This window comes from Chaetura pelagica, unplaced genomic scaffold (genome assembly GCF_000747805.2).
Source record: "Chaetura pelagica isolate M959 unplaced genomic scaffold, ChaPel_1.0 scaffold72, whole genome shotgun sequence".
NCBI classification, from domain to species: Eukaryota; Metazoa; Chordata; class Aves; order Apodiformes; family Apodidae; genus Chaetura; species Chaetura pelagica.
Genome location: NW_009952560.1, coordinates 2,258,538 through 2,278,443, shown reverse-complemented (window position 1 = coordinate 2,278,443; position 19,906 = coordinate 2,258,538). Strand labels below are relative to the sequence as shown.

The window sequence follows — 19,906 nt, the reverse complement described above, 5'->3', positions numbered from 1 at the left end:
GGTGTGTTCCAAGCTTCGTTTGTATTAATACAAGAAACATAAATGACTAGTAAATACAGTGGCATTTGTGTTATTTAGTAGTGATTATTGCTTGGGCTTTTTGGGTAACCAGACTTTGTGTAGGGAGTGTTGCTCTGGTGGCTGTGTTAGACACAGCTGGGTGCTGGGAGGGCAGCTGTACTTTCTGCATTTAAGTGAATTAGATGTTCAGGAATTAGATTCTTAAAATATGGAAAATTCAGATCTAATTGCTTCTTTCTGGTAACTTGCCTTGGACCTGGATGGGGAATGGCAATGAGTAATGGTTTAACCTGGTGAGTTTCTTTTAGTGGATAAAGATAGTTTAATACTTTTGTACTTTATCATAAATGACAGCTACGACCTGGGATAAATTACTAATCTTTATCTGAATTGACAGTGCTTGAGGAGAGATGGGCAGAGTGAATCACACTGCTGCATCTGACGTGTGTAAGGAGGTTATATTAAATGACTAATGATTTAATCTTTTTCCCCAAAAGTTTTCTGAGGCTGGGGTGGAAAGGAAGAAAGTGGGAAGGGAAGATGTTCTTATAAAAGCCATGTGATAGCAAAAATATTTCCACATAATAAATGATAAGTAATATCTTGTGATTTTTATTTTTCTTCTGTTCAGATTAATGGTGCAATGTAGGAAACCCTTAAAGGTTTCAGATGAACTGGTGCAACAGTATCAGAGTAAAAACCAATACCTAGCAGCAGCAGCCACAGAAGCTGACCAGGAACCTGAAATTGATCCTTATGCCTTTGTTGATGGTGATGTGGAATTCTTGTTTCCTGATAGTAAAAAAGACAGGCAGAACATTGAGAGAGAATCTGGGAAAAAACACAAGGTGAGTGAAGGAGTGAGGATACAAATCAGTGATGGGATTAAACCAAATTGCTTTAGTCACCAAATACAATTTAAATCCTTTTCTGTGTACTTAGGAGTACCTTAAAAAAAGACTGTATTGTAGCAGAAATGATCAATGAAATGATGCAGCATGTCTCTAACTGCACCTACAGTATTTTTTGGCACACTGGTGGTGTTATTGCGTTAGGGTTTATGGGTTGTTTTGGGAGAACACTGCTGGATCAGAACAAAGAGCACTCTGGCTCAGGAGCTCTGCTGTAGGAATGGGTGATGGGTGCTTGGGGAAGGAAGAACAGGTGAGTGCTCTGTTCATCTGTGGGAAGATTTTGGGTAGGTGAGGGGAATTCTGTATTCCCAGCTTCCTTCTACCTGAGCAAGTACCACTAACCAGACCCCCAGATACACCTGGCTGATCTAGAAGGCTGATGAGAACCTGATAATTCTGGCATGTATGAGAATTCCCCTCAGAAGACAAAATATCCACCACTCCCCCAGTTAATATAAGCTAATTTTTCCATCTTCTTTTCCTTTAACAGACTGAGGATGGGACATCTAGTGTTACAGTTCTATCCCATGAAGGAGAGGATGCTATGTCTTTATTCAGTCCTTCTGTCAAGCAAGGTAAAGAGACTTTATTTTGTTTTCTCTCTCTTTTAATTGTGCTGTATTAATGATCTCTCAAATAGTCAATAGATTCTAATGGGCTAATAAGTTTTTACTTCATGGTTTGTATTTCCTGTCCCTTCAGAATTAGGAATCTGCTTGGAACACATTTTCTTTGTTGCACAATTGCAAGTAACACTTGATTTTTATAGCCAACATTTATAAAATTGAAGTGACCTCATTTATGTGTAAGATAGTTGAGTGGAAGGGAGAATGTACTCCTCCCCCTTGACCCCCTGCTGTGGAAATAGTTTTTAAGGTGTCTTTAGTTTGGTAATGAATAGATATTGTCAAGGTTTTTGTAATGCTTGTTTTTCCCCACAGATGCCCAACGTATTGCTGCTCATGCTCGCACTGCATCAACCAGCTTGTTCCATGAAACAGACTTGGTGGTCTCTTACACTGACCTTGACAATCTCTTCAATTCTGATGAAGATGAACTAACAGTAAGTGATAAGCAAAAGTAAGAGCAGCTGCTAGACAGAAAACTGCAAGGAATAAGTATGTCTTTTTGTGGCTTGGGGTTTGATTTTTATTTCTTTGGGGGGTTTGGGGGCATTTGTAGGAGAGGCTGCAAAACATGGACATATAAGCAAGTGCTGTGGATCCTCTGTAGCAGACAGTGTTCTGGTTGACTCATACAACCACATTTTTGGTACAAATAAGCTTTTGATTTTATGTCCTTGCTATGCAGATAGTATATGCTTCTGGAATATACCTCTAGTTATAGTTTTACACATTCAAAACTGGTACTAGTGATCTTTTCCTATGATCTAGGTTCTGTTTAACTAGTCAATAAAGGTAATACTGAAACAAGACAAACTTCTGAAAGAGGCATTTAAACGTGTGGACATTCTGCCAAATAAGCTGCTTCATTGCAGCAGCTCTTATCTTGGAACAGTTTCTCTTGCAGTCTCTGTGACTCTGAATCCATTATCTTTCTAGTTTCTATTTCAATACTGTTTGTAATCAGTTGTCTCTTCTGAACTGTACTCTGCTTCATGCTTAATCCTAAATCCCCTTACCCAGACAAAATGTCCATCAACATTAATGGGAGCTGTAGCTGAGTAAGGGCTGAAGGATCTTAATAGCCATCAAAGGTCACCATTATATAAAGCAAGTTATTTTCTCTTAAACATGAAGGGTCTTATTTTCTATCAACTTTAGTACTGTCTAAACATTGTAAAATATATCTCATTATTTTAATTTTAACAGCTTTTCTTCCCTGTACCTCTTGTTCCAGGCTTTGTGTTTCTCTTTTCTATTCGTATTCCTGTGGTAACATCAGTAATGTTAGCATGGCTCTGGGAGTGTGTAGGTTTTCTGATAGATTGTGGGCAGCCCTATTCAGTTTTTTAATGCCTGCTAACAGGCTGAGAATTATTTTATTGCTGGTTTTTCATTTTAATAGCATCATGACTGGATGGGAGAGTGTTCCCTGACCTGCAAGTAGTAAGGATGGACAAGTGTAACCCCCACTACTAGCATTAGGCTTCTAATGTATATTAATTTTTCTAAATATTATACAGAGTCTCAGCTCTGTACATCTGCTGCACATGAAATTTTCTGTGAGCAGGAAATATGTGTGTTTGTCTGAAGTGCTTTTACTACAAAACTGCATTTCTTTTCGTAGCCTGGATCTAAAAGAACAGTGAATGGTGCTGATGACAAATGCAACTGCAAAGAGGCAAAAGCAGGAAATCTAGACCCACTCTCCTGCATAAGTAAGCTTTATTTGTTTTTATCTAAATAGAATACCAGCTCTAAACATTTGATTGCTAATATGCTGTAGGAATTTGGAAACGTACACTTTGTTTGCCCTCCTGAAATGTTAAGACAAAGGTAATACTTCAAAGTGTATTCATGCCTGTTTCCAATCTGAAATTAGGCACTGCAGATCTGCATAAAATGTATCCAACCCCACCTTCATTAGAACAACACATTATGGGATTTTCTCCAATGAACATGAATAATAAGGAATATGGCAGTATGGACACTACACTTGGAGGAACAGTACTTGAAGGGAATAGCTCTAGTGTGGGAGCTCAGTTCAGAATTGAAGTAGATGAAGGTTTCTGCAGCCCCAAACCTGCTGAAATAAAGGTAGGTAGTTCTGATAGTCCTGATAAATGTTTCAAATAACTGTTGTTCAGTTTATTAGTTAATCCTGAGGAGGAACTGTGGGAAATTAAGTACAATTTGTAACTTGTCCTGCATTATACTGGGGTAGGTAATGCACTTTCTAGTAAGTAGTGTATCATATCTTGCTGCTTAGGTTCAAGAAAGAATACTATGTCATTAACCATTAGTAAGCTGAAGAAATGCATTTTGGTAATTGTAGTTCATTGTTTTGTTGGCATATTGCTTTTTGAAGACGCATGGGTGCAGATAATGTGTGTGTAAATCTAACATTCTCTTTTTCACTAAATCAAGATTAAAGAACAACTGCTTGAACTTAGCCACATTTTTTGAAAAGCATTTTGATTGCTGAAGTGATCTAATTTACATGCTGATGCTTTACAATGTCTGACTTCTAGGATTATTCTTACGTTTATAAACCTGAGAACTGCCAGGCTTTAGTGGGTTGTTCCATGTTTGCACCCCTGAAGACACTTCCCAGCCAGTGTCTTCCTCCCATCAAGCTGCCTGAAGAATGCATTTATCGCCAGAGTTGGACTGTGGGCAAGTTGGATCTACTTCCTCCAGGACCTGCCATGCCATTCATCAAAGATGGGTATGACCTGTGCTACAAATGTTTAAGCTTTGTAAGGTGGTCAGTTATCCACAGGATAGGAAGCACCCCTAATTATTTTTTTAAAACTAGAATGAGAAATATTTGTAAAAACACACCGTGTTTATACAACTGACAAAAGCCTTTAACAAAATCCTTACAGTTAAACCGTACTGTAGGAGATTCTTCTCAAATAGCTTCTTAACTGTGCCCACATTTTATTTGTTGTCTCATTTAAAGGTTTCTTGGGGAAGCTTAATGGTGCAAGTCCAGTTTTAATAAGTAATGAAGATGGTAACAATCAAGATAAATGTAAACTTGGGACTTGTTTTTGCAGTGGTGTTGTAGGTACTGTAAGGACTTAGTAGGTGATGCTTCTGTTACTTAAATTATTTTCTTAAATAGCAGTAATCTCAGCTGCACTGGGACTAGGAACACATTTCCTTTGATTGGAAGCTATGCCCAGTGTGACACTGCCTGGTAACTGCAGAATTGCAGGAGGCGTTTCTGTCATCTGCCTTTGGTAGTGATGGTCTTGCTGGCAGTTGTTCTTGGAGAAAATATTTATTCCTCTTTCTCTTCTGCATTAGTAGCAGGTATAAATACATAGCCTCCTTGTTGCATAATCCATTTATTGATAAAATTACATTAATATTAAATCTTGGAGTAAATACTGATGTTGCTTTTCTTAGGGTCATTCATAAGTGATATGTTTCCAAGTCTCATTAGCCCTGTAGGTCTTTGGAGATATTCAGCTGCTTAGGAAAGAAAATGTTAAATGTTTCCAGGTGATACTTTCCTCATGGATCCAGCTGAATCTGTTGATAGACCTGTATTTTCTTAGTGTGTGTCAACACAGTGTGTAAATAAAACAAGAACAAAAAAGGTGTCCTTTAAACTCCACGCAACCATACAATTTATAATTTATTCTGACCACACTTGCTTCCTCAAAGCTTTGTGCAAAGGAAGAAGGAGGTGGGGAAAGATTCTTTAACGGTGCTGTCACTTGTAGTCCCGCAAAGTCATTTAGAACAAATGCTGTCACAGTTCCTTGGGGAAAGAAAGTCTTGCTGTGGTTTATGAAAGGCTAGTTTAAAGAAGCAAATATTAATTAGGTAGATCCTTCCTTAGAAACCTGAGACTTAAACTTCAAAACAGTACGTTGTGCACTCAAAGCATTTCCTTCTTCTTGTGGGTGCTGCTAGTGATGGAAGCACTATGGATCAAGAGTATGGCCCTGCATACACACCACAGACTCATACTCCGTTTGGGATGCCACCAAGCAGTGCACCTCCCAGTAATGGCGGAGCTGGAATTCTCCCTTCTCCTTCCACCCCTCGTTTCCCAACTCCTAGAACACCAAGGACTCCTCGAACACCTCGTGGAGCTGGTGGACCTGCAAGTGCACAGGGTTCAGTCAAATACGAGAACTCTGATTTATACTCACCAGCTTCCACGCCGTCAACATGTAGACCACTGAATTCAGTAGAGCCTGCAACCGTGCCTTCCATCCCAGAGGCACACAGTCTGTATGTCAACCTCATCCTCTCAGAGTCCGTCATGAACCTCTTCAAAGACTGCAACTTTGACAGCTGCTGCATTTGTGTTTGCAATATGAACATCAAAGGTGCTGATGTTGGAGTTTACATTCCTGATCCAACACAAGAGGCCCAGTATAGGTGTACCTGTGGTTTCAGTGCTGTTATGAATAGAAAATTCGGCAACAGTTCTGGACTGTTTCTTGAAGATGAGTTGGATATTCTAGGACGTAACACGGAGTGTGGCAAAGAAGCAGAAAAACGCTTCGAAGCTCTCAGAGCTACTTCTGTTGAACATGGCAGTGGAGGACTGAAAGAACCTGAGAAACTGCCTGATGAGCTAATACTGTTGCTGCAGGATCAGTGCACCAACTTGTTCTCACCCTTTGGAGCAGCGGATCAAGATTCCATTCCCAAAGTTGGTGCAGTTAGCAACCTGGTACGTGTAGAAGAAAGGGATTGTTGCAATGACTGCTACTTAGCCTTGGAACATGGACGGCAGTTCATGGACAATATGTCAGGAGGGAAAGTTGATGAAGCACTTGTGAAAACTACTTGCTTGCACCACTGGTCAAAAAGAAATGGTAAATATTGAAAATGGCTTATTTTCTACTCCATGATTTTATTTTTTAAGGGTTCGTTTTTTGCAGCTTTGCTTTGTGACTATGGGATGCTTAAGACTTTTTCCCCCTGCATGCTTGCATCAACTTCTGTTTTAGCAGAATAACTATTCCTTTTACATTGAGTGCAGGCCTTGGCTACCATCAACTGCAAATTCCTGACACAGATTTGAAGTGTGGTGCAAGACCATGGTCACTATCCATGACACTCCACTTGGCTTGCTCTTTTAGAGCAGGTTTTGGTGACTGCATCTAGAGAGTCTCTGTGGAATGACTGTGCATAGGGAAGTGTAGGTGGTTCAAGTGGTGACTGTTTTGTCAGGGCTACTGTGGTAGAATTAAAGAAGATTTATGATTCACTTGGCTTCCCCCCGTCTTTAAGGGGAGGCGGTGGTTTAATGGCATGTGTGGCAAATAAAGAACTATTGTAGCCTTCACTGCATGTTGGATCCATCAGAGATCCTTGGATTTTTCCTTTTAGGGCCTGATTAATGATATACTGTCTCATGGAATACCCTTTATTGTGCACATTTGCATACTTCTCACAATAATAGTCTTTTCAAGTAGCAACTCTAGCAGGTTGAATAGTGAAATGTGAAACTTTGATAGCAGTTAGCTGCAAGTCATAGTTGTTAATGAGGATAAGGAGGGCTAACAGTAAAACACAGCTAGGTCTCTGTGTATCTGTGGGGGATTAAGTTTAAAAGCTCAGGTTATAGATAAATCAATGTTTTCAGGCACCCAGGAGAAGACTCAGTGTTACTGTGACCTTGGTATTTAGGATAAAAAGATGTAAAGATACTTTTAAATGAAAGACTATGAACTGATAGCCATACTAAATTTTGTGCCAGCTTTTTATTCTTTAACACTGTGCATTAAATGTCATAGTGGTGGCAAGCTGATGAAATGGGCTGTGACTCTTTGAGGCTTCCTTCAACTTGTGTGAAGTGAGCACTGGGTGGCAGCCTGCCCAGCCCTCCTCTATTTGAAGGGAAAATCCTGCAGTTTAAGGATTGTAGCACTTGTTTGTATTTTTTTTTTAATTTTAGGGGTTTTTCCACTGGTGTAAATGCTTTGGTAAGGCTTTCACAAGAGAAAGAACTCTACAGAAAAAAATAATGGGAAAAAAATCCATCTGTGTTCTTTGTAAGTGGCTGAGAGGGGAAGAGGGAAAGCTCTAAGTCTGTGTACTTAGCTTTTTACATCATGGCCTTGCACATACATTTCACAAGAGAGTGACTGTAACATCAAGGCGGTTTAGGATTCTGGGTTGTGTGTGGAGGGCTTAATTTCATCCTGTTGTGTTGCAGTAGGCCTTGACAGTGTTTTTGTCCTTCCAGTTGTGGATGTGAGCATGCAGTGTTCCCAGGACATCCTGCGTATGCTCCTCTCGCTCCAGCCCATTCTTCAGGATGCGATTCAGAAGAAGAGAACAGTCCGGTCCTGGGGTGTCCAGGGGCCCCTCACCTGGCAGCAGTTCCACAAAATGGCTGGCAGAGGCTCTTATGGTAACTGCTGTGGAGACTCCTCTCTCTTAACCTGTACTTGATCCCACTACCAAACAGTGTCTGGGTGTTGTTCAGCCTATTGGGTTTCTAAACAGTGTTTGACCTTTCTTTAAACTAACAAGAGCTGTTAGGGGAGAATTCTTCTCTTTAGAAAAGCAGAAAATATTTATATTCCTTAAAGCAGTAACGAATTAAAGAGATGTGTATTTAAAACTAACAGCTTCAACCTCACTGTTTATATACACCTGACACTTTTCCAGGCGAGGAACTGAAATTGCAAAGATGGATTTAATGTTAAAAGCAGTAATTGCCTTGCTTTTTTTTTTTTTACTCAAAAGAATTATTCCATTTTAATTACTCTAGAAATAGCACAGCTAAAAATACTAGCTTTGAAATGCTTGAAAAAGTGTATGCTTTATTGCTCAGTAGTTTCAGAACTGTGTTGAAGATCTGAGGTTATCCAGTGTGTTGTCTATCATAAATATTTGGAGTGGCCAACACCTGATGCACATTTACAGATACAAGGTAAATTTTGTGCACTCAAGATTTAAACTAACTTCATTAGCCTATGAGATGGACTATGTAGAAAGTGACATTTCACCGGCAGATCTTTTGTAGCTATATTTAGAATTATACATTTAGGGTAAATTTAAATGCATGTTTTAAAGTATTTTTCTTTCTGTGCTCCTTTACTGTGCTTGGACTATTCACGTTTCTTCTCCCTCTTTTTTGGTCACTCTGTGGGGAAACTTCCTGGGCAGTAAAGATCTGTTCCTGATTGTCCATGTACTGATAGAAATATGAAACAACTGTAGAACAACTTCCTGAGGCTCTGAGAGATTTAAAATAAAAATAATTAGCTGATGTTTTTTTTTTTTTTTTTTTTTTTTTTGCAGAGGGTTGGATCATACATGCAGGGTTTTCATTTGTATCTGTTCAAACCAAAACTGTTCCATTTATAATCAGTGCCACTTCCTGTTAGATGCTGGGAACCTTAATGTTTTTTCTAATCATGTTTCCTAGAAGCAGGGTGATAATTTTAGCCTTTCTGCTTAATATATTGGAAAATGTGTCTTGCTTTTCCAGGAACTGATGAGTCCCCGGAACCACTGCCAATCCCAACATTTTTGTTGGGATATGATTATGATTTTCTGGTGCTGTCTCCATTTGCTTTGCCATATTGGGAGAGGCTGATGTTGGAACCTTACGGATCTCAAAGAGATGTTGCTTATGTTGTGGTGTGCCCTGAAAATGAGGCTCTGCTGAATGGAGCAAAAAGCTTCTTCAGGGATCTAACTGCAATATATGAGGTACATTATTTATGGCAGTTAGCAGTGAAATGGATTTTTGAAAGACTGTTTTTAATACATACTCATAACTACTTATCAGGCTTCTCTCATGATATAAATGCTTGTACAAAATGCTGTCTCGAAAAGCTGCTAGAAAAGATTTTAGGAATGGGCACTTGGAAGATAAGGGTTGTTCATGCTGCTCACCTCTCCTTTTCCTTGTTTTGAGAGTCTTATCTGATAAACGCCACTCAGTGGCAAAACTCTGTATTGCCGCTTCAATTGTAGCTACGTTTAATTGATTAAATGTATGTATTACTTGGATTGTGATTAAGATTAGAGCAGACGATGTATCAACCTGTTTTTCTTGCATTTAGGAAAACCTGAAAATAAATCATAAAATAGCAGCCTTCCAGTATCTGCAGGAGCTACAGGAAAGCTGGGGAGGGACTTTTGTTTGCAAGAGCTTGTAGTGAGACGACAAGGGGTAATGGATTAAAGCTTGATGAGGGGTGATTTAGATCATATATTAGGAGGAAATTCTTCACTGTGAGGGTGGTGAGACACTGGAACAGGTTTCCCAGGGAAGTTGTGGAAGCCCCATTCCTGGAAGTGTTCAAGGGCAGGTAGGATGGGGCTTGGGGCAACCTGGGCTGGTGGGAGGTGTCCCTGCCCATGCAGGGGGGTTGGAACCAGATTATCTTTAAGGTCCCTTCCAACCCAAACCAGTCTGTGATTCTATGAAATTGCCATTAAATATTTCATACTGTTGTAATATTCCAGAATTTAATGTCACTTTGGAATACAATAGCTAAGCTATGAGTTCTCTGCCTTTATATATATATATGCTCCTTTATGTGACATTTAATGGGTTTTAAGATTTACAAATTCCTTATCTTGCATCTTCTATTTTACCTTCTTTGTAGTCATGCAGGCTTGGTCAGCACAGGCCTATCTGCAAGTTATTGCCTGATGGGATCATGAGAGTTGGACCTACTGCTTCAAAAAAACTTTCTGAGAAGTTGGTCACAGAATGGTTCTCACAGACAGCTAATGCCAACAATGAAGCATTTTCCAAACTCAAACTTTATGCCCAAGTTTGCAGATACGAGCTGGGTATGAAGTTTTATTTTTAGTGTTTCTTATTTCATACAATTACTGTTTACTACTCTATTCCAGTGGAGGAGAAGAAATAATTGCATTTATTCATTGACTGTTACTGTTTATTGCAGTTTCCTGGTTTTAAGCTTGGGAAATAAAAATATCCAAACCCATCATATATTTATATTTGTGCTAAAATGGCTTCTTAACATCTAGCAGTATGTTTAGGGAATGACAGTGTTGCTGCCTGCAGGGACTTGGGTTGTCTCTTTGTATTGGTGACTTAAATTCTAAAGCAGTGATTTCCAGCAATTCAACATGGCTGGAAAAAAAGTATTTTAAATATATTTGTGGATATTTCTGAAAGAGTCTTGTGAGAATACTAGAATTTGAAAATTGCATACTGGTGTTTTAATTTGAGAGGTGAAATGTGTGCTAAGGGTTTGCTCTCTGTTTCTTTAAAACTGCAGACTTACATAGATGAAGTATGCTGAAAACCAGCTGCAATATATAATGTATGTTTTTTTTTTCTTCTGGTTTTAGGTCCTTATCTTGCTTCTCAGCCTTTGGACAATTCTTTACTTTCCCAAACAAATCTGGTCCCTCCCTCCAGCCAGGTGGCCTCTGCTCTGCCCCCAGTGACAGCTAATGCTGGGAATCCCAACACTCCCTCCTCCGCTCCTGCAGCTCCCACCAGTAGTACAATGACAGTGACATCAAACAGTGCCATGTCTGCTGCAGCCACTACAGCCAACTCCACCCTGACAACCACTGCCCCCTCGTCCTCTTCTGCCAGCGTAGGCAGTGGGATCCCAACAAACAAGCCTTCCTCCTTCCCGCCTTTCAGCAGTATCAACAATACCACTTCTGCCTCCCTGACCACTCAGGCTGCACCAGTCCAGAATGGGCAGACAGGAGGGCAGCAGCAACAGCCACCACTGCAAACAGCAGCCATGTCTGCAGACACTACTTCAGTGCCTGCACAGCCCCATCCAGAGGTTTCTGAAAGGTAATGATCTGCAGAGTCCAACCTGCTTCCGCTAAAAACACCCTCAGCTCAACCAATGAGGACCTATTAATGCTGCTCTTGTCCTTCCAGTAAAAATCTTGTCTTTTCTAGTCACAAGGCTGCTTTTTAGGGAGAGTGTGAGTTCATTCATGGTGGAGCTGAACCTTTTGGTTCCAGTCTTAGCTGCAGTTCTAATTGCATCTTGGTGTCTGCTGTGGTACAAAAATATACTTTGTCTTTTTTCTTCTCTCTCTAAAGAGAGAAAAAAATTACCAGGCTACTCACTTCTATATTTTAAAGGGGGGAGGGAGGAATAGATAACAGGCACCATCTTTAAGTTCTACTTTCTGTTATCAAAGTTACAATAGTAAAGAGCTCTTACCAAGAGACTGATCTTGTGGGTATTCTTGTTTCCTGGGTGAAGCAATAGAAATATGTGCTGCTGAGCTTCTCTAATAAAGAAGGCTAAAGGAAAAGAGAAGTGATACTGAGTTCCTGATAAACTCACATAAAAACCCCGAAATAAACAGACTGTGTTTTACACCACAATTGACACAAAGGTCTTTCGGATTAATATTTGACAATGTCATCTTAGTTTTAAAGTCAAGATCATGATGAGGCTACTTTTTCTAACTGGTTTCAAAATTTCATTTCCAGCACTATGGATCGTGATAAAGTTGGAGTCCCTACAGATGGAGATTCCCACGCTATCACCTATCCACCTGCAATTGTCGTTTACATCATTGATCCTTTTACATATGAAAAAAAGGATGAGAACAGTAGCTCATCTAGTTTGTGGACACTTGGACTTCTGCGCTGCTTTTTAGAGATGGTTCAGGTTCTGCCTCCTAACATCAAAAATATAATTTCTGTGCAGGTGAGCCAACATTTATAGAAACATGCTGAACAAAGTGTCTTTGGCTTTGGTTGTGTTTTGGAGGTGATAATGCCCTCAGGGTGAACGTTTTCATTTGCTTTGTAAACATTACTTCTGCAGTTCTGCAGCTGTTAAATCTCTGAGGTTATTTTTTTGGAGCATTGTGGGTGTTACTAAGCAAAGCCGGATCCTGGAGATTCCAAACTCACTGCTCTTAACTCTGAGGAGATGTAGTGGCCCACTCCAATAACGAGTGAAGAATGGGAAAGCTGCTTGTGCCATCACTGGAATCTGTGTACCCAAATACTGTCTCAAAAGCTATTTCATGATGAAACAGTAATTCTTCTTTTCTCCCCTCTGTAATCTGTTCTAGATTGTCCCATGTCAGTACCTTCTACAACCTGTGAAACACGAAGACCGGCAGATTTACACTCAGCATTTAAAATCTTTGGCGTTTTCAGCTTTTACCCAGTGTCGGAGACCCCTTCCAACTTCCACCAACGTGAAAACATTAACTGGCTTTGGCCCAGGTTTAGCCATGGAAACTGCCCTTAAGAGCCCTGATGTGAGTGTTGTTCCTGTGGTTGTGTAAATATGCCAATGGGAGAAATGTCCCTGTTCATTAACTCACTGGCCTCTTTCACATTAACTAACTAGAGTTCTTAGGAATAACTGCTTCCCAAAACCTCATGGTGTGCTCTGTTATCTTTACAGAGACCTGAGTGTATTCGACTGTACACCCCTCCTTTCATACTGGCTCCTGTAAAGGACAAGCAAACAGAACTAGGAGAAACTTTTGGAGAAGCTGGCCAGAAGTATAATGTACTTTTTGTAGGCTACTGTTTGTCTCATGATCAGAGATGGCTGCTGGCATCCTGTACAGATCTCTATGGAGAACAGTTAGAAACCTGCATCATTAATATTGATGTACCAAACAGGTAAGGATGAAAGTGTTACCTCAGTTCTTCTCATGGATGTCTTCTTTCGTTCCCCTGAAGAATTAGTTTGTTTATGATGCTGTAAGAATAGCTCTGACTTTTGCAGACTCACTGTATTGCAAAACTAGCTAAAGCAAATGGATAGTTTCTCTGTTATATGCATATTGTTCTGAGTTAAACTTCTAGAAGAATGTTATTTGGTTTAATGAGATTCTTGAGTGTTTTTGTATGTGTTCCTACCTTCCCCACCCATTACTGCCTTTTGATGTCAGTATTACAATGTGATTAATTAAAAAAACCCAAACAAACTGAAGTTGCAATTGAAGTATTACAATACTGACATTCTTAGGTCCTGTAAGTGTTCAGGTTAATGCAAATAAGAAGTTCCAAAAGGAGCAATAAGAACTTGTTGCACTTGTTTTCTAGCTTTGTTTTCCTTTCTTTCTTTATTCCAGAGCTCGCAGGAAAAAGGGCTCTGCCCGCAGACTTGGTCTTCAGAAACTCTGGGAATGGTGCCTGGGACTTGTGCAGATGAGCTCTTTGCCATGGAGAGTTGTCATAGGCCGTTTAGGAAGAATAGGACACGGGGAATTAAAAGGTAATGTCAGCATTTTTAGAGTCTAAAACTTGATTTGAAGCTTTCATTTTTCAGTCATATAAACTGTCTGTCCCTGGTTCTGGAAGAAAACCTAAATAATTTTAGAGTTCCTTTGTGTATTCAAAACTTAACAGAGGTGAAGTGTATACCTCATGCTGGTCTATGTAAAATAGGTATTTTCAGCAAGTTCTGTTCTTCTAGACAAACCTGTGTCCTTTATATCCTCAGACTGGAGTTGTTTGCTGAGCCGTCGAAACCTTCAGTCCCTCAGTAAGAGACTCAAAGACATGTGCAGAATGTGTGGGATCTCTGCTGCAGACTCTCCCAGCATCCTCAGTGCTTGTTTGGTGGCAATGGAACCACAGGGGTCCTTCATTATTATGCCAGGTATTTGAGTAACTCTCTCGTTTCTTCTTTTTGGTGAGAGAACTGATAGTTTGGGTTAAGAAAAACTAAGGAAATGCTTGATTTCTCTTCCCAAGATTCTGTCTCGACTGGCTCTGTCTTTGGACGCAGCACCACGTTAAACATGCAGACATCTCAGCTGAACACCCCACAGGACACGTCGTGCACTCACATACTTGTGTTTCCCACATCTGCATCTGTGCAAGTAGCATCATCAACTTATACCACTGAAAACTTGGATCTGGCCTTTAACACAAACAATGGTTAGTAGACTGGATTTATTCTTAGTTTAAAACAAAACCGAGCAAAAAAAAAAACAACAACCCTCGTCACTTCCCCCTAAAATAAGACAGTTTATTCTAATGAATCACAAGATTTATATGGAAAATCACTTGATTTCAGAATGTGTTGTCATATCTTATATGTAGGCAAATGATAGACATTCACTGGTCTTGTTCTTTTTCAAGATGGAGCAGATGGAATGGGAATCTTTGACTTGTTAGACACTGGAGATGATCTTGATCCTGATATTATAAATATTCTCCCTGCATCCCCTACTGGATCCCCTGTACATTCTCCAGGGTCCCACTACCCCCATGGAGGTGATATGGGCAAGGTAACTATTAAATACAAAGTTGTGTGTGTTGTTTGTTCATCTGCTACTTCCCTTTTGTGGATTGAAAGGTTCCTGTGAAGTGTTTTGAATGGACTGGATACTGGATGGTCTTTTTGCACGATTCCTGTGATGCTTGAATGTTTCAAAATGCTTTGTGTTTTGAAAGATACAGATAATTCCTATGAAGTTGGTGCTCTCCTAATACCAAACCGTTGCCTTTTGTTTCACAGGGTCAAGGTACAGACCGATTGCTCTCAACAGAATCTCATGATGAAGTAACAAATATACTGCAGCAGCCACTGGCCCTTGGTTATTTTGTGTCAACTGCCAAAGCAGGTCCATTGCCTGACTGGTTTTGGTCAGCCTGTCCTCAAGCACAAAATCAGTGTCCCTTGTTTCTTAAGGTACTGTAACTTCACCAGAATGTACAGCTGCCTTCCTGAAAGTCCTGCAGTCTGGAGGGTTCTGAGTTATGAGAACTGTTACCTTTCAAACAAAGTTGGTGCATGTCTCTTGGAGTATGTGTGGTTTTGCTTTCAGAGAGCTTGGGTTTTAAAACTTTGAGCTTTGGCTTTTTAAAAGGGAAGAAAAGGGAGCAATGGAAGTGAAAGTAGCAAATGTTCTGAAGGGTTCTCATCTTCTGATGGTTTCTTTGTGGTAGTCGGGAGTCCCTTCTGTTTCTGGCTTTGTGCTACAGTATTTTGTAAGAACAGGTTGAGTTTCTGGACAGATCTCTGGTTAATGTTTGGCTCCCATGTGGACTGGTGGTAGAGAGAAAAGTGCACAAGTGTCATGTAATATTAAATTTACACTGGGTAAAAGGAAAATATTAAATAAATCTCTTTATGTACTGCACAAAGCATAAGAGCTTAGTTTTGAGTGTGGGCTGTTGCAAAATGATGGCCATTGTATCATCTGTCTGGTTATTGTCTGATCCTCTTATCTTCCTGTGGCAGAGTCAAGACGTACTTGGCATATTTAAGGCTATGTATTAGTGTACAGAGAAACTTTCTGTATTAGCATTATTATTATTACCCACTTTTGCCTTAAATTAGCATCTCTAATACTATGCTTTATTTTCTAATGATAAAGATGTATCTTCTTCAGCCTTATTTGTGTCTGGATTACTGTTTTCTCTTGGCCTAAGCTCAGCTGTGGCTTTGGTAGAAGGCATTTTTTTGAGTAGAGTATTTATTATTTACCCTAAGCAGCTCTACATATAAAATTATAAATAGGCCAGTCTTACAGAAAGCAACTGAACTTTCAAGTCTATATATTACTAGACATCTTGGGCCACTTGAGTTGCTTTTTAATAATCGCTTAATGTAGGCAAAGGGATTTAAAACAAAAATAATCCTAGGATGTATGACAGTACTAGCACTGTGCTTCTAGGAGAGATCTATGTGCATTTCCTTTGTATGCTGAGAATTCCTGAACTTGTTGATGGCCTAAGGATAAGATTTGTTTTGGCTTGTGTGTCAGAGAATAGGAGGTGACTGCAAGGTAAGGGCCAGCCATACAGAGGGAAGAAAAGATGTCTTAGTTGAACCAGGCAGTAACTGCTGGCAACTTTCTTCTTTTCTCAGGCCTCTTTGCACCTCCACGTGCCTTCAGTGCAATCAGACGAGCTACTCCACAGTAAACACTCCCATCCACTTGATTCTAATCAAACTTCTGATGTGCTCAGGTATTTATGATTTTATGATTGATCACTTGCAAAAATATTGTGCATTTCATTTTTAATACTGCTGTAATTAAGCTACATATTTATTTTTCTTGCTGTTAATTTTTTTTCTTTGTGCTCCTCATGGTCTGTAGTACATCACAATATAAATTACTGTGCTTTGGGTGATTAAGATTGCTTGATCACAGAATGGTGCAATTAAAACCAAACATTTCTAAGCCCTTCTTTAACTAATCAGTGTTGATTGCAACTGAAAATACTTCAAAGACAATTAATTCCTCAAGGTAAAAGAGGGCTTGAGATGTAACACACAAGATGAGGTATAAATGGGTGGAAAATAGCTAAGCCAGGATCTTCCAGGGCAATCTTGTGGAAATACTAAAATGCTGGAATACAAGAGTCTAGAGAGATTCATGGAAACATAGGACACTTGTTGAGAAAATGTCAGATTTTTTTGTGTTTCTTTAAATGTGTGAACCTCTTGACATTTAATTAAGCATAGACAATTAAAATTATTTTTCCACTGAAAGAAACTTTAGCTTTGAGCTGCTTGTAGTAATTCTGAAGGCATAATATTTCAGAAAGTTGGCAAACCTATTTTATGTTTTTCATAGCAAAGAAACGGGATTGTGTTAAATTAGGGCTCTAAAAACCTGGTGAGAAAATCTGTTGGCTTGATGGGAGCTTGTTTGCTTTTCAGGTTTGTTCTGGAACAGTACAATGCACTCTCCTGGCTAACCTGTGATCCTGCAACCCAGGACAGACGGTCATGTCTCCCAGTTCATTTTGTGGTGCTGAATCAGTTGTATAACTTTATCATGAATATGCTGTGATCTTCATCTGAATTTTGCAAGACACAAATAAGGAAAAGGGATATTTCACTGCAGGACTAAGTTATAATTCTTCTCAGTGCAAGTTGTTTGTGATGGGGTATGAATCTTGTTACTTCTAGCAAATATTGTTTTGACTGGTGAGAGGGGCACCTACTGTCTTGGAGTCATCGGCTGTCAGGAACACTTTAGATTGATGATCAGAAAGTGTATTATAACATTTTTAGTAGCAGAATTAACCATTTTCCCCCAACCACAGTATTTGTGAAGAGTAATGAGCCATAGTACCCAGTCATGGTTAATGAATATTCAAAGCATGAAGATGAGAAGAAACATGAGGAACAATAAATTTCAACCTATGGCTTCGGAACATGAAGATGTTCTTGTATTGGATTATAGTATCTAGTATTCAAAAATGCCTGCATCTCTTATTTATTGTAAGTTTTTAAATGTATAAATTGTCTTATATTTCTTAACCTCTTTTATAAAAATTTTCCTAGAAGGTTTATACTGCCTTCTTGCTTTAAAGCAATTGGTCTAAAATATATGTAATCGTCTTAATTAAAAGTTGCAGTAGGTTGCTTTTAGAGTATTATTTTTTTGTAAGGGGTGGGTGGGGACAGTAAATTTGTATTGTCTTGATGTACAGTTTAATGGGGATAGAGGGGTTAATGTCCATACCATTGTGTGTGGGGGATTTACAGCTAAGCTGTAGTTGCAGAGTACATGTACAGTAATGAAGTTCACTGTGTTTATATAAATTGAAAAGGTACCGGGTCTTACAGCATTTTATATCACACCTTTACAGAGTAACAATGGCAATATATAAGTGATATTGTAGGTGGTTTAACTTGTAGTGAGAATAAAATGAATAAACTCTTCAACTGAAGTTTGTGCTATGGTTCAGAGCTGTGGCTAGATTCTCAGATCTCTTTCCAGTATACAAGTTTTAATATTATAAGAGTATCTGTTGTGCATTGTTATTACCTAGATATTCTTGGCACTGTGGTGACTGTGTTACTTTCTTCCACATTTGGGATAAAATGTGAATCTGATGTGGAACACACAGAAAACTCTGATCTTATCCAAAGTCTCCTGTGAGGCTGAAATTTAGCCCAGCTCTAGCCATTTTACAAATACAAATATAGTCAATCTTGACTTTAAGATTGGTGTGTGTTTAACTAAAATGTGGTGTATATAGATTCTCAGTGAATTCTGGTATTCAGATTTTATTCCACTAGTAAAAAAACAAACAAACAACAAAACAGCAAGAAACCCTGAACATTTTCCTTTTTAATGTATTTTTGGCACTGTCGTGAAGGTCCTAAGTATCAGTGTGTGGCCTTCTCCATATCCCCTTTTCAGGCTCTGGCTGGGGCATGTGCCAAGGAGGCTTAGCCCTCCCTAGGAAAGGGACTGACAAATTACAAGGCTTTCTTAAACCTCTCCCTCTATCTTCAGTCACCATTTTCTCTCAGTAGTTTCCTTCCTTTCTCCCTAGCACATGCCAAATGTCTGATGCTGCTCTAAAATAGCCCCTACGGGTGCTGAAGAGCAACTGCAGATGCTTTTCCTGGGTTCCTCATCTGACTGCCAGATTAAAAACTGAACTCCTGCAGTGCTCACATGAGCCTGTTAGGATAACCCGTGTCCTGGGTCTTAATCCTGTCTGTCTGGCTGGTTCAAACCTTGAAAGGAGCAAGTTTTAAGATCCATTTGTGCACCCGTTGTGAATCCTCTACCAGAAAGAATTCACTTGCATTTACAAAACCTGCTGTGTTCATGAAAAAAACGTTTCCTGAATGCAGAATTGCCTGCCTGAGAGAATTTCTCATATAAACAGTTTCACTGAATTATGTATATACAATATTAGCAACCTTTTTTTTTTTTGGCTTTGTATAAAGAAGTTGTACAATTGATGATGAAATTTTTCAGCCATTTCTTCACAAGAACATGAGTGCAATCAGAAGCTAGCATATTTTGATAAAGAGAGTTAAAAACTGGGTCTGCTTATTACTTCATCTTGATCATGGTAGTGCACTGCAGATTAAACAGCACATTTTTTTTATCTTACAGAAGGGTTGTTTTTTTCCCCCTTATTTGGCTGAGGTTTTTGAAGTGGAGAAGTGCTCCTAAAACTGGAATTTTCAAAGCATATGTCCTATGTCTGTGGGTTTGTTTTTTTGTTTTGTTTTGTTCGGGGTTTTTTTAAGCTTTGTTGCTCCGTGGTCATTTTTAAGCCTGGCTCAGTTAGCCAAATTCCAAGGGCTGGGTTTTGGTGTGGCTTTGTGTTAAATCTGACTTGAATTCATGAAGGTAAGTGAATCAGCTGCCTGAACATTGGTGTAACTGTATTCTGGACCACAGCCTTCCCTGTGAAACTCTCCGACTGTAAAAGCTGCCATTTCCCCACTTTTCCCCCCAGATGCAATCAAAGTAAATGTTAATTATAGTAACCACTAGAAAATATTAGGAGGGCCCATTCTGGAGTGTAGTCACAGCCAGCAATGTACATATCAAACCTGCCAGCACCAGGGAGCCAGCTATTACATTGGGCATATTTTTTGTTAGCTGCTTGCATTCAACTATTTTAAGTGCTCATAATAGCTG

At 39.4% G+C, this 19,906-nt stretch overlaps 1 protein-coding gene across 1 annotated transcript in view; it reads left to right on the top strand.

Moving 5' to 3' along the window:
- MED13 (mediator complex subunit 13) overlaps nt 1-17,837 on the top strand; it is a 51,802-nt gene extending 33,965 nt beyond the window's left edge. The window contains exons 10-30 of the mRNA XM_010009057.1: nt 653-869; nt 1,426-1,510; nt 1,877-1,998; nt 3,186-3,276; nt 3,441-3,655; nt 4,090-4,286; nt 5,489-6,405; nt 7,782-7,949; nt 9,036-9,259; nt 10,165-10,354; nt 10,883-11,348; nt 12,006-12,225; nt 12,599-12,790; nt 12,940-13,163; nt 13,619-13,761; nt 13,990-14,148; nt 14,244-14,429; nt 14,634-14,782; nt 15,013-15,186; nt 16,369-16,469; nt 17,167-17,837. Of these exons, the coding sequence (XP_010007359.1) occupies nt 653-869; nt 1,426-1,510; nt 1,877-1,998; nt 3,186-3,276; nt 3,441-3,655; nt 4,090-4,286; nt 5,489-6,405; nt 7,782-7,949; nt 9,036-9,259; nt 10,165-10,354; nt 10,883-11,348; nt 12,006-12,225; nt 12,599-12,790; nt 12,940-13,163; nt 13,619-13,761; nt 13,990-14,148; nt 14,244-14,429; nt 14,634-14,782; nt 15,013-15,186; nt 16,369-16,469; nt 17,167-17,299 (4,573 nt within the window). The 3' untranslated portion in view covers nt 17,300-17,837. The remainder of the gene's footprint in view (nt 1-652; nt 870-1,425; nt 1,511-1,876; nt 1,999-3,185; nt 3,277-3,440; nt 3,656-4,089; nt 4,287-5,488; nt 6,406-7,781; nt 7,950-9,035; nt 9,260-10,164; nt 10,355-10,882; nt 11,349-12,005; nt 12,226-12,598; nt 12,791-12,939; nt 13,164-13,618; nt 13,762-13,989; nt 14,149-14,243; nt 14,430-14,633; nt 14,783-15,012; nt 15,187-16,368; nt 16,470-17,166) is intronic.
- The last annotated feature ends 2,069 nt before the right edge of the window (nt 17,838-19,906 follow it).